The sequence below is a fragment of the Eschscholzia californica genome, unplaced genomic scaffold (assembly GCF_041429995.1).
Source record: "Eschscholzia californica isolate CP2 unplaced genomic scaffold, dmEscCali1.0.p SCAF_1, whole genome shotgun sequence".
Taxonomy (NCBI): domain Eukaryota; kingdom Viridiplantae; phylum Streptophyta; class Magnoliopsida; order Ranunculales; family Papaveraceae; genus Eschscholzia; species Eschscholzia californica.
The window spans coordinates 42,146,613-42,166,164 of NW_028238198.1; the positions used below are offsets into that span (position 1 = coordinate 42,146,613).

General features: G+C 36.5%; 1 protein-coding gene and 1 pseudogene across 1 annotated transcript; both read right to left on the bottom strand.

Moving 5' to 3' along the window:
- Positions 1 to 659: 659 nt before the first annotated feature.
- Positions 660 to 10,987, bottom strand: LOC147566939 (uncharacterized). The gene is made up of 13 exons (XM_086653522.1): positions 10,625 to 10,987; positions 10,103 to 10,526; positions 9,611 to 9,797; positions 9,476 to 9,525; positions 8,367 to 8,459; positions 8,198 to 8,286; positions 7,265 to 7,343; positions 7,041 to 7,123; positions 4,471 to 4,549; positions 3,705 to 4,383; positions 1,912 to 1,986; positions 1,238 to 1,835; positions 660 to 1,060 (listed from the first exon to the last, which is right to left on the bottom strand). Exons 1-13 carry the CDS (start codon positions 10,654 to 10,656, stop codon positions 922 to 924), a joined length of 2,607 nt encoding a protein of 868 aa, XP_086509648.1. The 5' UTR covers positions 10,657 to 10,987; the 3' UTR covers positions 660 to 921.
- Positions 10,988 to 15,708: 4,721 nt separating this feature from the next.
- Positions 15,709 to 16,501, bottom strand: LOC147566940 (uncharacterized; annotated as a pseudogene).
- Between the last annotated feature and the right edge of the window lie 3,051 nt (positions 16,502 to 19,552).

The following is a 19,552-nucleotide window of genomic DNA, read 5'->3' on the forward strand; positions in this document are numbered from 1 at the left end:
CACAAGACCAAAGTGCACATTTGAATTCAAAAGAGAAGTCTGTTTTTCAAATCTTAGCTTACTAATTTGTTTTAGATAGAATCGAAATCTAGCACATCTATTCATAACGAGTGAGACAAAAACAAACATTCTGTAATTGACCTCACATCAAATTAGTGTTCCCATTAGATTTTGAAATCATTTAGAAAAAAACAAACAACTGCTCACAATTTAAATGATTAGCTTGGCAGTGGGCCAGTGAAAATCACACACTTGTCACTCAACTAAAGAACCCTCCCTACTCAACCTTGATGAGTTATCAATGTGAAAGCGAGACCTTAACCAAATTATACGAGACATTTGGGCCAATCATATTAGGGTTAACCCTAAATTCAATGTTAAGTTTTAGTAATACTTTTCAACTTGTAATGGGATTGATCATGACAGGGGAAAGTGCTAGAGGTTTTAATTTTACATGTTTTGTCAAATGACAATAGAGTTTTCAGTTGTACTCAGACCAGAATAGCCCTTTCTTTAATTACTAGAGAGGTCGGCAGGCGGCAGCATTGATGCCTAAGAGTAAACGTTCATTCCCCTTTCTTTAATTACTAGAGAGGTCGGCAGGCGGCAGCATTGATGCCTAAGAGTAAACGTTCATTCCGTACATAGCTCCAAAATGTGAACATCAATAAGTCGATATCATTTCAAATGCAAACAAGGGAAGATTAATATGGAAGTCGACCACAGAGAGGAGAGTTATCAGGTGAATGTTACTACAAATTTTCTTTTCATAGGGACAACTGACACAGACAAAAACAAACAACACCACCAGTCAAGCTAGAACAAGTTCTTTAACTCGAAAATCGATTTTAGAACAAAGATCTTGTACACTATTGACAATCTTCATTCACAGAAAATCCTTTCGAACAATATATATAAATATCATCTTCGCGAGCGCTTCTGTTTCTGAGAGACAAACCGAACATCATCCTTCCCAAGTTCCAACGTTCTTGATCTTCCATCTTCTAGACGAACAGCTATTGTCGAAGGCACATCAACATCAGTAACTACACCCTTCTTCCTACAGGAAAGAAAACAACAACTAGATAGTTACTTACCCAAACCACAAATGAAGGCATCTCAAGAAGACTACTCAGAACTATCCTAAACTCGCCAAAGTAGAGCTACTTCCCATGCAGAAATCAAACAAGTTGAGTACTTGAACAATTCCAAGATAAAAGGAAGCAAGCAAACTTACCAGGAATTGTCAGATGGCTGATGGACTTCAACTATTTTCCCAATCGCATCTTTGCCCAACTTCTGGAATATCCAGTTTGCATCAATAACTTCATTTATTGGGTTATCTTGATGCACTGGTGTGATGTCCTGACCTCCATCAATATGGGTTTTCCCCGAAATTGGCGAGCGTCGTTTTCTTTTCGACCTTTGGCCTTTGACGAAACCCTTCTCCTCGTCATGTTGGGAACCCCATAAATTGTGGTCCAGATAAGGATTTTTGAATTTCAGCTTGAGTAAAGGTTTTAGATCTTTCTGCAGCGAACTGGAACCAGATGTTTTATGATCATCTTTATTGTTGATTTCGCTTGCCGTACTAGGCATACCTTTGGAATGCCTTCTTAGATGGGTTTCACCAAGCTCTATCGTACTTGAGCTAACTCCAGTACTTCCAAATAAAGAGCTCTTCCCCACTGCACTAGATGCATCTATGAGATTTCCTCTGCCATTTTTGGGGTTTAAGAAAGAAATCTCTGGCTTGACTTTTCCCAAGTTTATTCTGTTACCATCCTTGTCGCTGTGCTTTGAACCTAATTGGTCTGCAAAATCGAGTTTCTTTCCTGCAATATTTTATTATTCTGTTAAACAAACATATTCAAAAAGCACAAGGGCACATTGAAGAGTTAAGTCCTTTACCATAACCATGTTTTGTTATTCTTTCCTGATTTCCAACTCTATATTTGTCATCAAGGTCACTGGCATCTTCGCTACCTGTTTATATTTAGCAACCAAATGATCATTTTACGCAAGAAGCAAATTACCCCACAAACACTTTATTTGCAGGATTACAGAATACTTTTTCTTGAGCATAGTTAGACCTAAACTGGCATCCCGGAACTTTTTTAGACCATGACTTTCTAGAATCAACCTAAAATAGCTATTGTTAAGTTGATGAGAAAATATATTATTCCACCATTCAGCTTCAAAAATCTATAGTTATGATTGACCACAAGAAACTACTGACAAGTTATTCTATTCATTATTTTTTCAATATAAGATGGATATTCCGTGTTTTTGCCATGTTGTGAACTCTGATCATTTTAGTGGCCACATTAGGAGACTTTGTATCCTATCTTGTGTTCGCTTCGCTGCATGCACATAATTGTATTAGGACCATAAAATAAATTTATGGTTTTTTGGCCTCCTGCTCCACTCGACCTTGCCCTGCCACCACCTCCTCTGTCCATATTACATACGGATTTTCCTACTATCTACTCTGAATTTCCTTTTATTTCAAGACTTGGTTCCTGCTGCTATATCAGAATATCATATTAAAGCAGGTCAAATAACGACCAACGACAAGGCAACAAAAAGATATCAGCAACCCCTAAAGGAAACAAAACAAGTCAGAAAGAGCTCACCTATCATTATAGAATAACACAAGATTTGGTTTTTTTGAAACTATTTCTAGTGTACAAATTCTACAATTGGGTCCTCTCTCAAGGAGAAATATAAGGTAAGAGATACCAAACTGAGGAAGATATGTAAGATTATATCACACATGTAAAGTCTAAAAATACCGAACTTTGTCTAGTGGAAATTCTTTCTAGTATTTTTTGCCAGGTCATATACAAACACTTAGAAGTTAGAATCACTTCAATTCTATATACATCTTATGCATACACACACATAATCTTATGCGCGTAAAATGCTACTCTATTCTAGGTTAACGTCATTTTTGTACAACTTAACTTCAGTTGATGCAAAAGTTATAAATTGTAAAATAAAAATTAATGACCTAATATCTGTATTTTCCAATACCACGTACTAGTACCCAATACCCATCTCATGCATGTATTATTATTGTTCCATATGCTTTTCTATGAAATATGAATAACAAATTAGCATAGAAAAAAGAGGACTAGCTTAGGCCTGTAAACGGTAGCTTATCGAACCGGATATAGGCATATCCGAATCCGATAAGCTATCTGAATATCCGAATCCGATAATTATCTGACGGATATTAGAGTTCAATATTCGAATCCGAATCCGATAATTTTAACGGATATCGGATAATATCCGATATCTGAAACTTTAACAAAATTTCAAATTTGTTCTTTAAACTTGTAACCATTAGATCTAAACAATAAATCTCAACCATACATTTTATATATTATTATGAATAAATTTAAATTTTTATTAATTTTTTATATTACTTATCGGATACGGATATTTATCGGATCGAATATGAGTGTATCCGTATCCGATATCCGATAAGGAATATCCGAATCCGCATCCGAATCTGAAATTTCGGATATTTTTTTGAAATTCGAATACGGATGCGGATCGGATGTCGAATATTCGGATATCCATTGGCGGGCTTAGACTAGCTGTTCTATACAATGCATACAGAAGCATAAACCGTACCTTTTAAACAAAACCAAAAATTGTTAAATTAGACAGAAAAACATAAGACAAGTTACGCTTACCATATGAAGCTGTTAAGTCCTGCTCTTTATGATGAGCTTCAGATGTAGGAGAATTGGCTGCATTTCGATTTCTCAAACCAAGATGTATAACTAGCTTCTTCCCCTTTACATTCTCCGACTTGCTAGAATTTTTTCCACTTCCTTCTCCAAGGTAGGAACCATGTGATTTCCGACTATGGACCATCCCCGGGGACTTATCTTTGTTATTCACCTTAATCTCCTCGCCAAAGTTGTGCTTCATAATTCCTGCCTGATTAATAGAGCAGTTCTCTTTGCTTTCACCTGAACTTTTCACGATTTCTTGTATCTCACTTCTATCATTCCTTTGATCTTCCAAGCTAAACTTAAATGTCTGTCTGTCATATCTTTGAGGATCTTCTGCTGCACAAATTGACGTTACATTATTCCCTTTTTTCTTTTCATACTTCTTCTTTGACTTTTTTCCAGACTCTTTAGGTTTCTTTGCACTTATATCACCGGAACTATTGAAAGAAGTTTTAGAGATACGTCCATAATCACTTTTCGGTAAAATGGAGCTGTTTTCTTCATCATCTGAATAAGGTGCAATTCCTGCTTGAGAGGGAAGTCCTGCAGCAGCCCTCAAGGAAGCAATTTGATCTTGATCCGCTTCATCTCTTCTCCTCCAAATCTCTTGAACAGCATCATCAAGATCCTTGACCTGGAATTAAGTAACAGATAACCATATTAATAATAAGGTGCAAACTGACCCAACCCGACCTCTAGAATCAAATAACCAGAGAAACACCTGGTAACACTCCCCACGGCATGCAGTACATTTGTAGTAGAGATCTTTGTCTGCTTGGAACTGCAAATACTTCTCATCACTGCATAAGATACAGTTCGTATATGAAGAGTTTATTCACTTTGGTATGTTATTATTAACAAGGAATCTTAAAACCTTATGAGAGGTATGAAGTAGTTTGCCACACAGCACTTTCATAAATAACAGAAGATAATTAGATTATAATATACAAGGATTTAAAAAGTATGGAACTCTAAAGAACAAAATATGTAGGCTCAAGTGGATCAATGTAAGGAAGTCATGCTCCCAAGTCCCAAGTCTGGTGGCTAAATAGCCATCTGAGTATGAGTTCCAGAACCTTACTCGAGCAAGTCTTGAACTTGCGAAAGCAAAAATAGAACTCTTCAAGGTACTCATTTGACACCACTTATTGGACCCCAGGGAGAAGTAACTTACTTGGCTATTATCCAGGCCTAAGCCTCATTTAAGTGTAACCCAATTTCTTGAGCGCTTTTCTTCAAGCACTGATAAGCTATCTTTGGTATGCACACACAAAGAAATGCTTCTCATTATGGCAAACACAACAAAAAAATAGAGATAAAAGAGGGGCAACTACCTAGTATGAAGGATATAATCGTACTTCCTATGAAATTTTTTACGACCACTAATATCTTGGGACCACCAGAAGCAAAAATAAACTAATAAAATTAGATACCAAATGCATATGATGGTCCAGCAGCAATTATTAATCTTCAAGGACGCATTAAAATGGCATTAAAACCCTATTGATGTTTCTTTTCAGTCAATTGTCGTTTTATAAATGTTATGAAATACCTTTTGGCAACTGCTTTGCACATAGAAAATGGAGCCACTCAAACTTCTTCTACTTTTCCCTTCTCATGTGTGTTTACTGCCTTTGAGTAATATGGTGTTATGTACCGAAGACAAACTTTAAAGAAGCACTTAATGAAATGGTAGATTGTGAGATAACTTGGATTAAATGTGAGTTCGCATTCAGAGAAAGCTACCTTGGTGCTACTTTTTGTTTTGTTTTGTTTTGTTTTGTTTCCTAATCCCTGATTCATTTCTAGGCAGCTTCTGGATCCTCCTTGCCCACATCACTACATGTCTTGACATCCTCTCAAATCTCGATTCTAAATTAAATCAATATTTTATAGTTCATTTTAGTAACTTCAAAATTTTGACTAGTTTTACCTAAGATCTATGTTGTCTCGGGCGCGAGGCGAGGCGAGGCGACAGAACCATCGCCTTGCCTAAGCGAGCTTAGGCGAGCTGAGGCGTTTGTCTCAAACAAATAGTATATATATATTTAGTAATACATACATACCTAAGTACCTAACATAAAAATAACAAAATAAACACTCAAATGCCAAAATTAAAGGTATAAAGCTTAACATCCAAGCATTCAAAAACATTGTTAAGACTACTAAGTACTAACTAGTAAATAACATTAGTTAAGACTTAAGATTAAGAATAAGTAAAAATAAAATAAAATTAGTTGCTGAAAATTATAAAAAAAACAGCAAAAAAAGAGATTTTAATAGTATTAATAAGTTAGTAACTACTAACTACTAAGTACTAACTAGTAAATAACATAGGTTAAGACTTAAGATTAAGAATAAGTAAAAAAAAAAAAGATTAGTTGCTGAAAATTATAAAAAAAAACAGCCAAAAAAAGAGATTTTAATAGTATTAATAAGTTAGTAACTACTAACTAACTAGTAAATAACATAGGTTATGACTTAAGATTAAGAATAAGTAAACAAAAAAAAAATTAGTTGCTGAAAATAAAATAAAAAACAGCAAAAAAATCGATTTTAAAAGTTCTTGAAAAAGAAACAAGAAGAGGGAGAAGATGAACAGGTTAGAACTTAGAATAACCGACTTACCTGATGATATTGATGAAGATTGATGAAGATTGAAGGAGAAGAAGATGAAGTTTCGGTTTCAAGAGCCGTCCGTGAGGTTTAGAGAGAGAAACAGATTAGGGAATCTGTCTTTGATTTGGGCTAAAGCCCTAAAAAAAAAAAAAAAAAAACTGAGGGCACCACCCTAACGACTTGGGCCGCCTCACGCTTCCCCTGGGGCGCCTAAAGGCCCTCGCCTAAGCGGCTAAAGGCGCCACCAGGGGAAATCTGGGTTTCTCGCCTCAATTTTAAGCGCCTCTTCCATCAACCTCGCGCTTTTGGCGCTTAAGCTCGCCTAGGCGACGCCTTTTACAACATAGCCTAAGATCGTAAGACCACCACCTACATAAGAAAATCTAGTACTTTCTAACAAGTAACAACATACAAGGAAGAGGTTGATTTGGACATATTTTTTTTTGTCCAAATAAACCTATGTGGCATCTCATGTGAAGTAATGCATTAGGAGTTGAAAGCATTTCGTGTAATTAGCTTTTTACAGGATCAGGTTGAATGCCACTTCAGTTTCTATGAAGAAACTACGGATCCTTTTTCTTTGAATAGGTAAGGAGCAAAAAATAGATGAACGATAAACAAAAAATATTCATTTAAAGTTCTAGAAGTCTGAAACATAGGAAAAGCAAATACCTGATCCCATCACACTGGCAGTGAACCCAGCGTTCACAAACATCACAGCAGACCATGGGAGTTGTTTCAGAATCTCTGTAAACCTAAAAAGAAAAAACATATTCCAGTCAACTTCTACAAAGAAAGTATGACTGGCGTGCTTGCCTGAAGATGAAGCAACTAGTGCCCGCTACTGGGTCTTGCAGTACATCACCAATTATATGTATGAGGCAAGAAATAAGTACCTTTAAGCAAACAGGACAGTACTTTCCCTTCACAAATAATCTCCCACAAGCATCACAAAAACTATACCCTAGAAACCACCTGCATATTATATTAACGTAGACAATAGGTTATATATCCACCATTACATTTAAAAATCAAAATTCAATGTTAAATCTAAAATTAATCGACGTATAGGGAAGCAGTACTGGATAACACAGTTCGAAAGGGAGATTTCTTTTGTCGTCAAGTATATTAACATTTCTCTGGTTCCACTGATCACAGTCAGCTAATTAAGTCTTTGAAGCTTAAAAAGGAATTACTTTAGTTTCTAGTAAAGAGAAAAAAAATTAAAAAGGTTTAATAAGACGGTCGAGGCTAAATTAGGAAGCAAGGATTGGTATTCCTAATGACGTTTAACTTCAGATTTCCAAGCTATCAACCTTCTCCTTTAAGGATATTTTGTAACGGGGAGTCTGTCTTGAGAGAAAAGATATAACCAATTATTTCTACCTGGAAGTGCCCCCATGTGGCATGTATTATTTTAACCAATTTTATACATTTCCTGATATTGCCTTTACGCACATTCATCCACACATATATGTACTATTTTCTTTCAGCCCTATCAATTAATTTGTGCTTATTCTTAAAACAGAATTAATGCATTAAATTTTTGTTCATTGCCTTCTAGGGTTACTTCATTTAATGGGCTAAGATGTAACTAGGCAGTTTACCCACACTATAAGGGGAGACAAAGAAATAAAAGAAACGATGTTTATAGATCATTCTCAAATCTTCTAAATGTTAATTGCATTTAAGTCCTCTTCCAAGTGAAGTAACTAAATGAAAGACAAATGAAATGGGTGATCAAAATCATGGTGACGCAATTGGCACCAACAGGCTTCCGCTCTCCAATTGTGGCAAGTTGAAACAATATATAGGACAACAGAACATACCTTGTACTTAGCCCACTACCATGAACAGTGGACTTACAGCTGTGACACCTCGTGTGTTTTGGGCACAAATAAGTTCCAGTACTAACATTCTGCAGTATCCAACCAAAAGAAAAATTTAAGTAAATTATCCATTTTATGGAAGTCCAAGCTACGAAATTACAAATACCACCTTGTGTGGAGGTTGCTGGCAGTAGCAATGGTAAGCACCATCACACCGTTTACAAAACATGAACTTTGTTGGATCTCCAGTTCTTCGACATATCTAGAAAGAGAAAGCACATCAGAAAAAGAGTAAAACTGGGAAGTAATAACATGATATATAGAACCAAATTTTTAAAAGAATATTACTATGAGACTGACATGAACGTAGAAGCATAAGGCCCAGGGCCACATAATCCAACACAACTGATGCATGCTAAAAAAGAGTTTAGTTTAAAGATCTTTCTATTGTTGCTACTGTATTTGCAGCTAAATCTTTGGGCTATAGATGATATTCTAATTCCTTTAGATTTCTATTTCGACTATAAAAGACCTATCTTTTCAGTAGGGGCTGGTTGAACCCCCATAGTAATCACTAGTGATGGTTGTTCTTCACTTCAGCAGTTGGAGTTTATTTGAAGATCAATATACCTCCGCAAAAAAGATAAATAAAAGTAGTCCTCAAAACCTCTTACTTAAGGACAATAAATAGAAGTTTACTTTCCATCATCTTCTCCAGATTTCTTTTTTACTTCTTAACAGTTGCCAGTACCCATACTAAAGCTGGTCCAGTTCGAACTCACGGTAGTGATTTGAATCAGTCTCAAATAATCAAAATGATATTAACAGTTGTTTGGAAATGACCATAAATCCTAGTGTAAACTAGCTTCTAAAACTTAAATAAAGAGAGCTTTAGATTTCAAAACCTGAGAACTCTTCTTTTAATCATTTGAATCGACAAATGCCTTCCCTTGAGAGACGACTAGAAAGTAATTTTGACGCAAGGAAGGTCAAACTAATCAAAATCGAGCTAATCCAAAACTCAAGAAAAATAAAGAAGATTTTCTCCATATCTACACCCAAAACTAATAAATCCCAGTATGCTTGAGTCTCCTAACTTAGAGGAGTAGATTGCTGTTGGGCTGATATCTTTGACCCACCAAACCATGCAACATGGGTACACCTATTGATGTACCTATATTACTTTTTTGACGAACACTTGACAACAAGGGTGACAATTCAAACAAGAGAAAAATAATAAACTAAAAAATAACACACACACACACACACACCAAATACCTCGCAAGTTCTGCATGAGGGGCATACCCATGAACTCCAATCAAATAAATCTGCAAAAAAAGAAGGTTATTAACGCAAAGAAAAAGAGAATTTCACGGAATATTTACTACAGATGATACGCATCGCCAAGCGAACCTCTGTGCTGACCCCATTTCTTTAGGCAACGCCCATGATATCTTTTTTTGCACATTTTGCATGAAGGCATCTTTGTCGCTTTTTCACTTCCTTCGTCTTCGCCACGAAAACATATACGACACATTACTTTAGTAGAGGAAGAATTTTGATATTCTCCCAATGCATCAGCCCCTGCTTCTCCAGAGACCTGAAATGACAATAATAGAATTAGGAAACAACTAAAGCAATGAGACAATATCAAACAAAGAAATTACTACCGAATAATTCAAAAACTAATGATCAAATTATCACTGAATTTTTGTTCTCTCTTCTCTATAAAGTATAGACTAAAAAGGCACATAGTTTTCTATGCTATTAACAACCTCACAATATAATCACTCATTCAATTCATTAGGGCAAAAATTCAACACATTGAACGAAATTCAATTACTTGTTTTTACAAGGAGGAAGAAACACAACAACAAAAACAACTATAGAGAGAGAGAGACTCACAGCCAAACTTCCGGTTTCGAACTTACGGGCATAATCCTCAGCTGCAAGAGAAGCCTCAACAGCCTTTTTCTGTAACTCGAAACGCTTTGATTGCAGTGACAAAAGCTCCTCCCCACGATCCTCTCCATCACCACCACCACCACCACCACCACCGTGAGTGTCTCTACCTCCCAATCCATCAATTGGAGCAACAGAAGGAGGAGGTGGAAGTGAAGCAGGGGGAGGAGGAGGAGGAGGAGAAGGCACAACCCGAGGAACCAAAACCTGTACAGTAGTAGTACTACTAATAGTTGTATCATTTGGAGTGTTAAAGGAATTGGTGAAGAAGTCTTGAACCCTAAAAATTTGGTCCAAGAAATCCTTCTTCCCTTTAACTGTTTGAAGTTTCTGAGGAAACCCAAGTGTGCAGAAACATATAGTTCGACTGCAAAAGCAATTCAGACAAACAATTCAGTTACTTAAATACTGTAGAGAGAGAGAAGAAGAAGAAGAAGAAGAAGAAAGAAGAGAGAGAAAGAAAACCATGTAATTGGGCAAGCGACATGAAAAGCCATCTTCAGATTTGTGAAATTGGGATTTCTGAAATCCTTTCTCAGAGAAGGGATTTCACTACCCACTTCTGACAGTCTTCAATTTTTTTTCTTTTTATTGTCGACAAGAAAAATGGCTCCCTTCTTTTGAGGAGGAAGAGGAGGAATACACACACAGATTGAAATAAATCAAGGGTGGGTCTCTCGGGTTTTCTTCGAGAAACCCAAAATGATTTTGGGTTATTTCGGGCTAGGGTTAGTTTGGGCTCGGTTTTGCCTATCAAAATGGAATGGTTTGGTGCCGGTATCTAATTCTAGGGACTTTGGGCTACGGGCTACATGTTTCCGAGACAATAAAAAAGGGCAGCTGATTTGGGGAAATAAAAAGATAATCAAGGGGAAAAGTGGAAACCCTATAACACATAAACCAAACATACCCTTAAAGTCGCCGGCCAGAGTTAGCAGGTGACGACGGCCAGCGACTTCGTTCTCTCCTATCTCTCTCTCTATCTTCTCTGTCTCCCTTTCTTCTCTCTATCTTCTCTGTCTCCCTTTCTTCTCTCTATCTCTTTGTCTCTTCTCTTACTATTTTCTGCGAAGGGGAGAAACCTCTTCGCCGAAGATATAGAGAGAGAATATGAGGCGAGAGTTGCCGGAGATGATGAAAATGTGGTCGGAATTTGTCGTGGAGGTCGCCAGAATTTATGGTGGAAGTCGTCGGTGTTCATGGTAGAATTGGGAGAGGTAGAAGTTGAAAATATAAGGGTTTAAGTGTTTGGAGGAAATAAAAAAAATTTAAAAAAAAAAAATTTCGCCCAAACTTTGTACCTCAGATAATTTTTTTATTTCCCCAAATCACCCACCTAAAAAATGGTGGATACAAACGGTTTTTTCTCCCCAACTCCGCACCACCATTTCTTCTCCAAGTTCATTAGGATTTTTGTAAATTTTATTTTTCAGATGTTTCTTTTTTCCTACACCCGCCACATCACCTTTTATCTCATTTCTCTAATCTCATTGTTCCAGCAACGAGAATGATTCCCTTCGTTCGGACTCCCTTCGTTCGGACTCCCTTCGTTTTATATGAACGGAAGGGGTTTCAGACCCTTGGTCGAGAGTTTTGTGGTCGATCGATCACAAACATCTCGTGGTCGATCAACCACAAAAGGTGTTGTGGTTGATCGACCGACCATAAAACTCTTGATCGAAGGTTTGAAACCTTCCATAAGGGTTTCACATGAAATTCTTTTTCAGCGTCTTAGATGAAGAGAGTCACTGCAAAGGAAACTCTTCCCTTCGCCTGAATAGTGAAGATTGAAAGAGAGTTTTAGAGAAAGAAAAAACACCAATATTTGGCAGACAGATAAGGAGTGGGATAGAGGGATGACAATGGTGGTGGTCGGAGTTGGGAAGAGATGAGGAAGAAGTTCTGTTGCCCCAAATTTTTTGATAAAACCGACAATGTCCCTTTAAAAATTTGTAGCTTGAGATTTTCTTGTTTTCCCAAAGCGGTGGCCTATGAGAAATGATGTGTATGTCATTCTTCGAATTTTGTGCAGACAGAAACGTTGAGGCCTTTCACTTTGGAACTTTTTTTGGGAGATTTAGACGTACACCCCCGATGTTATATAGATATTAGGACTTCACCCCCCGATTTTTGAAAACTTTTGATTTGTACCCCCACTTGGACGGAAACCGTCAACTCGATGTTAACTTGTCAGTGTGCGAAACACACGCGTGAAGTATGACATTTTTTACCCTTCTAATCGGACGGATATCTGTATCTTAGATCCAACGGTTTAAAGAAAAACCTAATATTAAATAGTCTTTAATGGAAATCCTTTCAACTGCCAAGCCCGCGCAAATTTCTTCCATAATTTTCTCTTCAACTATTTTCACGAGAGAGAGCTAGGGTTTCGGGTTTCTATGTCTTCTTGAGATTTCTTGATTCTTTTTGGTGTTGGTCGATTAAATTGAACAATAGCTCGATATCTCAAGCCTTAGAGTGCCAGTTTCTCTCACTAAAATCAGGAACATTTGAGTATTGTTTAGTGATTTGAAGATACAATTTTTGGGTTTCTTGTGAAGAAGACCATCAATGGGAGAAGGAGGAAGGTCTGGTAGTAATCAGGAACATTTGAGTATTGTTTAGTGATTTGAAGATACAATTTTTAGGTTTCTAAGTCGCTCATTAATTGAGCTTCGTTAATATCCGATCTAAGTTCTTGTAGTTTCTTTTTTGAAGTTTTTGTTCAGATTTTGAATTTTGATGACGTTGATTTGTTTAATCTGAGGCTAGAATCGGAGTGGTAGCACCTGAAAATGAAGATGATGTAGAGTTGTTCAAACTTCCAATTGATGACATAATTAGCTTCAAGATTTGCATATGTTTTCAAATTGAGGTTCCAAGTGAATTTGGTTGCGTGTGCTTAAATTTGAGCTCTAAATCATATAATTAAACCCAAATTGGTGATGTAAATGGTGTTTAAATTCCAATTGGGGGATCAAAGATAATCTACTTAGTTGTTAGTTTTGTCCATTGAAATAATTAACTGCAAGTTGGGGAAGAATTATAGTTTACGATTATAGTGGTAGGAACTATGTTTAATGGGCTACGCTATTTTAGTCATGTAGTGGAGGTTTGTGAATCTAGAAAGCGGAGATTAAAGTACGAAATCTATGTTCCTTGTGTGGTTAATAAGACAAATGTGATAAAACGTTTTAGTATGTACAACTGAAAAGTATTAGTTAATCTGACATACGTTCTTTTTTTTTGGGTTCCCGGTTGTAATTTCGACCCTATTGTGTTTGATTGATTAGAAGTCAAGAGAATGTGGTTTGGAGGTTGTTTTCCACCGGATGTTGTTCTTAGCGACTAAAGGTAAATTGGGGAATAGTTAATAGAATTGAGTGATCAAGGTAACGATAAAGAAATTAGCTTCTTCAGATGTACTTGAGGAAAAACAAATGAATCTGTTAAAAGATTTAGAACGGGAAGAGACAGAGTTTATGAGACTTAAAAGGAACAAGATTTGTGTTGATGACTTTGATCTCTTAACCATTATTGGTCGTGGAGCTTTCGAGGAGGTCAGAGACATGTCTTACAAAAATGCGGTTTAGTTATCGTTTCATCTTTTGGATCTTATTTTCTACGATCGTAGATGGAATTCTTAAAATGGAAATTCAATTAAGTTACTGTAGAAAAAAATGCAACTAGACCCACTATGAGCATTATATAAAAAAGAAAATGTTTTCAAAGTATGTCACACATTTTAATGTTGCTCGGGGGGTTTAGCTGAATTCTGCTTTTGGATTCAGTAAGATTCAAACCTTGGTCTCCTTAGTGGAGCGACACACATGTTACCGCCAACTCGAGTGGGCTTGACACAACTCCGTGGGCTTGACATTATATTCGATTTCATATATTGGTTGCGACGAAGGTTAGACTGTGCAAAGTAACATATTTCCTGTGCCAATTTAGGTTACATTTCTGTAACATGTTTTCAGCAACATAGTTCAGTCTATAACAAAGAAAGAACACCCATGACAAGGAAAGAACATCCATAAGAAAACAAAACATTCATAACAAAATCCATCATCATGTATCCACAAAATAATTCAGTGAGCATCCTCACATTCAAAATAAGAACAAAAAGGAGTCAAGCATCATATTTGTGCTAGTTCTATTCATAAAGTGCCACAAAAAGAAGCAATAAAGAGCATAAATGACCGAAAGTTGTCTAGTTTCAACACAATAGCTATGGTTTCCTACTTTTTATTAGGTTTTCTCGGCCTGTATTTGGTTGGGTTAAAGACTTGAGTAGGTGGGATTGTAGGAGACCTACCTACCAAAGAAAGACTGGGAACCAGGTTGTGAATGCGAAGGAGGTTGTGAAGCTCCTAGTTGAGTAACTGTAGGCCTTTGTTGATTCATTGAACTTCCAGCTTCAGTGATTGGAGCAATAGAGGTTGATGAACCATTTATTCCTCTTGACAGCTTTGTTTGAACAACTTTTGGTTGTGCAGCACCTTTGCAAGTTCTGTTGTTATGGCCAAAACCTTGGCAAGTCTTGCATTTTCTCAAACTCTTTGATTTTCTCAAACTCTTTGATTTTGATGGCCCTTCATCCATATCCCTTATCCTTTGTTTCCTTGGTCTCCCAGCTGGTCTGATTATGAGTGGAGGAAGAACTTCATATGATGGTTGCATCAGTAAGTAACACAAAGGAGGTAGTTTAATACTCAATCACAAAACATAATTCATATATAAGAATAAACGAAGTAGTTTTATGCTCAATGAGAAGGAATAAATTAAAGGAACTCATTTCATTTAAAATAAATGAGAAGTAGTTGAATACTCAATAAACAACACGAGAAGTAGTTTAATACTGATTGGTAAGATGATTCATACCAAAACAGAATACTTTTCATTCTTAAACAACAATTCAAGTAGTTTAACACTCGATGACAAAACATGAATTATGCCAAAAGAACATTCATTCCATTAATAACAAATGAGAAGTCATATTCATTCCATTCATGCTCAATAAGAAGGTATAAAAATGAATAGAAAAAGGTACTTACATTGCCCCATTCCATCATCTGCTTCATAGGTGTGATATATCCTCCATAAGCTTCAAGATATGTACTAACCTTATGAAAGTTACTGCAAAATCTGGTAATGAAATCACAAACTCACATATTAGAACATTATAAGACATAATATATGCACCAACATCTAAAGAAAGTAAAGAAAACTTACTCTGCCCATTTTCTCCTCATTGGTAAGATGACTGAAACAGCATGCATACAAGGAATTCCAGTCATGTCCCATAAACAACAAAAGCAAGTCATATCTCTTATGTTAACAGTCCATCTATTGGTACTATTCACTTCATAAACATTGAATAAGAAGTCACTTGCTCCTTGCACTCTGAAATTACTTATGCCAGTTTTGAACCCATCAATGACCCTTTGAGCTCTTGAAATAATTCCACTTGCATCCCATGTCATTGCTGTCTTCTTCCTCTCATAAAGTAAAGACATCATCATTAAGTGAAACTTATCAATCATAGATTATAGTGGCATGTCCCTTAGATCCATGATCCAAGTATTAAAACTTTCTGAAAAATTATTTGTTATATGTTCACATTTTGCTCTTACATCAAAGAAGGATCTTGCCCATAAACTCACATTAACTCGATGTAAGGTATGCTTTTGGATCATCTTTCATCAATTGGTCTGCCCATAGCTGATAGTCTTCCTTTTTGTATGCCTTTGCTGCCCCCTATGCTAAATTCTTAAGATGACCAGAAGGATAACTCTTCTTGAAGTTCTTGTACATGTGTCGAAAGCAAAACCTATGATGGTTGTTAGGAAAAATTTGTGCAACTGCCTCAATCAAACCCTTTTGCCTATCTGAAATGATTGTGAGCAAACTTGGGTGCAGCTTCACATGGTCACTGAGTTGAGTCAAAAATTTGAACCAATTCTCATAGTTCTCTGACTTGCAAATGTATATGGCTAAGGGGTACAGACCATTGTTTCCATCTAATGCAGTTGCTAACAAACACACACCACCATACTTTCCTTTGAGAAAACAGCCATCCAACCCAATGATTGGTCTACACCCTTTTATAAAACCATCCAAGAAAGGCTTGAATGCAATACATAACCCATTGAACCTGTGGTCTGAGATATTTCTAGAACAAGTTGCTACACTTCCTGGGTTTGAGATAAGCAAATTCATACACATTGCAGGTAAAATTTTATAACCTTCCTCATAATTTCCAAATATCTTCTCCAATGCAATGGCCCTAGCTCTCCAAGCAGTCCAGTAACTAATCTTCACTGTATACTCTTTCCACATTGCATCCTTGATGTTCCTTGGGTTGAAGACTTGAAGTTTTTTCTCTGTTGGGATCTAATGGTGTCTTCCAGTTCTGCTGCGACAAAATTGCAATCAACCATTTTATTGCTCAACCTCGAACTATGCTCACAAGTATGAGTGTTTTCAATTGACTTCAACTCAATTGAAAAATTATCTTTGGGATTTTTGCGTGCATAAAAGAACCATGGGCATCCTTGGTCTGCATTAACACACTTTGCTCTAAGCCTATAATCTTCATTTTTAATGTATCTGTATTCAAATCTGTTATTCACAGCAAATTTTCTTAAAAACTTTCTTGCTTCATGTATGTTGTCCCATTTGGTACCTTCACTTATCACATCTCTAGGCAATTCAAGTCTTTGATGCTCCATTGACTCATCATTCCTGTATAAGTTATCTGAGGCTGCAATAAAGTCATTGAACTCATCAGTGGTAGGTTTAGGCTCCTCTTCAAAATCAGATTCATTTGCTTCTTGGTCATTGCTAGGGTCATACTCATCGTCACTTGATGAATTCAAAGTGAAATAATCCCCTTCTACAGGTATATCATCAATCTCATTAGGAATACCCTCAGTGTGATGATCCTGAGGTTCATTAGACTCATCCCCAGCTACATCTTGTGCTTCAGACACTTCTTCGTTAGGCACTTCCTCTTCATCAACAGTGGGATCAAAACCATCTACATTTGGCATTTCATCTAATTGTTCTTCAGCTAACTCATTCAAATCAATATCATTTTGAGACATTCTTTGTTTTGTTTTCTTCATTTTCTTAGGGTTTCCATTGATAGGCATGTCATTTCCAATCAAATCTTCCCAAAATTCAGGAGACAACTCTTTACCTCCACCATCATCACATTTATCATCACTCATCTTTGGTGGAGATCTATTTCTAGAAGTGTTATCTACACATAGCTTTCTCTTAACAACAGAAGTATTAAGTAAACATGGTGTTCTTGTTCTTACTTTAGTAATATTGGCAGACAAAGGTGAGGATTGACTTTCTTCAAGAGGTTGGACTGCAAGTGGAGTTTGATGATCCAAGAACAAGTGCACCCTTCCTTTACATCCAAATCACCTTCCATCCACCATTCTAGCAAGTCACTTTCTTTGTTGATGTCGCATTTAACCCCCTGTTTCAAATACATGAAAAGCTACTATGCCCAACCAAATCTATGTCATTGTTTCCCATCCCATTAATCAAGTCTATCAAATTCAGCTCATCACCATCTACATTCACAAATATAACTATCTTCCCACTTAAATAATCATCACAAGACCACCTTCCACTCTTAGGAGAAATCCTCCAGTGACCATCATAATTGACAACAATAGTTCTTATAGGAGCAAAACCTACTCTGTAAACAATGATGAAGCAAAGAGAATCAAACTTTTAAAAATCAAACCAACAACAAAAACATAGATAAACACCATTGGCAGACCTAAAACTAATAAATTTGAGTGGTACATGACAGTAATAAAATTGAGTAGTACATAACAAGTTCAAACAGTATAATAACAAAATAATAGTACCTTTTTCTAACACCAAATAAAACTTGAAGATAAAAAGCTAACTTACTTATTCAATAGAGAAATTGCATATATCGAAAGAACCCATTCTTAGATGTTCAAAAGCCAGAGTGGTGCAGTACTTCAAAATGTCACCCTAACTGGGAAATTATATGGTGTCCATGAAAACCCGTTTCGTTACTACAAATCACTGTTATTAAAGGATTTTAAATAATGTCCTCCAATGTTGCCACTGTGCTAGCCAATCATTTGGAAAAAAAAAATACATAGGAAGTTTCCCAAATAGGCTAAACTTCTTCTTGTCGATATGAGGTCCTAAGATTAGTTCTGAAGTCAGAATAAAAAAATCTACACATACAACTTGTCAATCAATGGATGTAATGAATAAATATATTCATGAACCTTAAAACTTGCCTGTAGCTGAGATAAAATTAGGGTTATTTCCCAAATGGCCCCCAACTTTGTGATCAGCTTCCTGCCTAGCCCCCTACTTTATCAATAATTCCCATATGGCCCCCTTTTTCAGTTACCGTTAACTTTCCGTTAACCAGTCATCATTTATCTCTCCTCCATCTCATCGCCTCTCTTTGCCACCTAATCGTCTCGCCACCTCATCGTCTTTTCCGACAAGGTCGCCGGTCGGCGACCTTCAAACTTTTAAATTTTTTTTTTAATTTTCTCTCTCCTCTCTTTCTCTCTCTAAAAAAAAAAATTCTGTCTAGATCTGGTTCAGATCTGACCTTGAAGAAGGTCTACAACAGACCTTCTTCAAGGTCTGTTTCGGATCTTGAAGAAGGTCTGTTGTAGACCATCTTCAAGGTCAACAACAGACCTTTTTCAAGGTCCGAAACAGACCTTGAAGAAGGTCTGTTGCAGACCTTCTTCAAGGTCAACAGACCTTCTTGAAGATCCGAAACAGACCTTGAAGAAGGTCTGTTGCAGACCTCCTTCAAGGTCAGATATGGTTCATTAAGAACCAGATGTAGACAAAAAAATTTTTTTAGAGAGAGAAAGAGAAGAGAGAGAAAATAATAAAAAAAGAAAAAAAACTTTTTTAAAAGTTTGAAGGTCGTCGGCCGAAAAATTGGCCGGCCGGCGACCTTGCCGGAGAAGACGATGAGGTGGTAAAGAGAGGCGATGAGATGGAGGAGAGATAAATGATGACTGGTTAACGGTAACTGAAAAAGGGGGCCATATGGGAATTATTGATAAAGTAGGGGGCTAGGCAGGAAGCTGGTCACAAAGTTGGGGGCCATTTGGGAAATAACCCATAAAATTACTTAAAATTTCAAAAATTGAGATGGGTTTGATAAAAAAAATCAGCAATTTGCTTACTGAAGGGAGAATATGAGATATTTTTACCCTAATATATGCACAACTTGACTGAAATTTGAGTATACATGAACCCTAACTGTAACAAAGATAATACTAGAAACAAACATCAACACATTAAGAGAACGAAAAATAATAAGAGAGATTATATAACAGTAACAAGAAACCT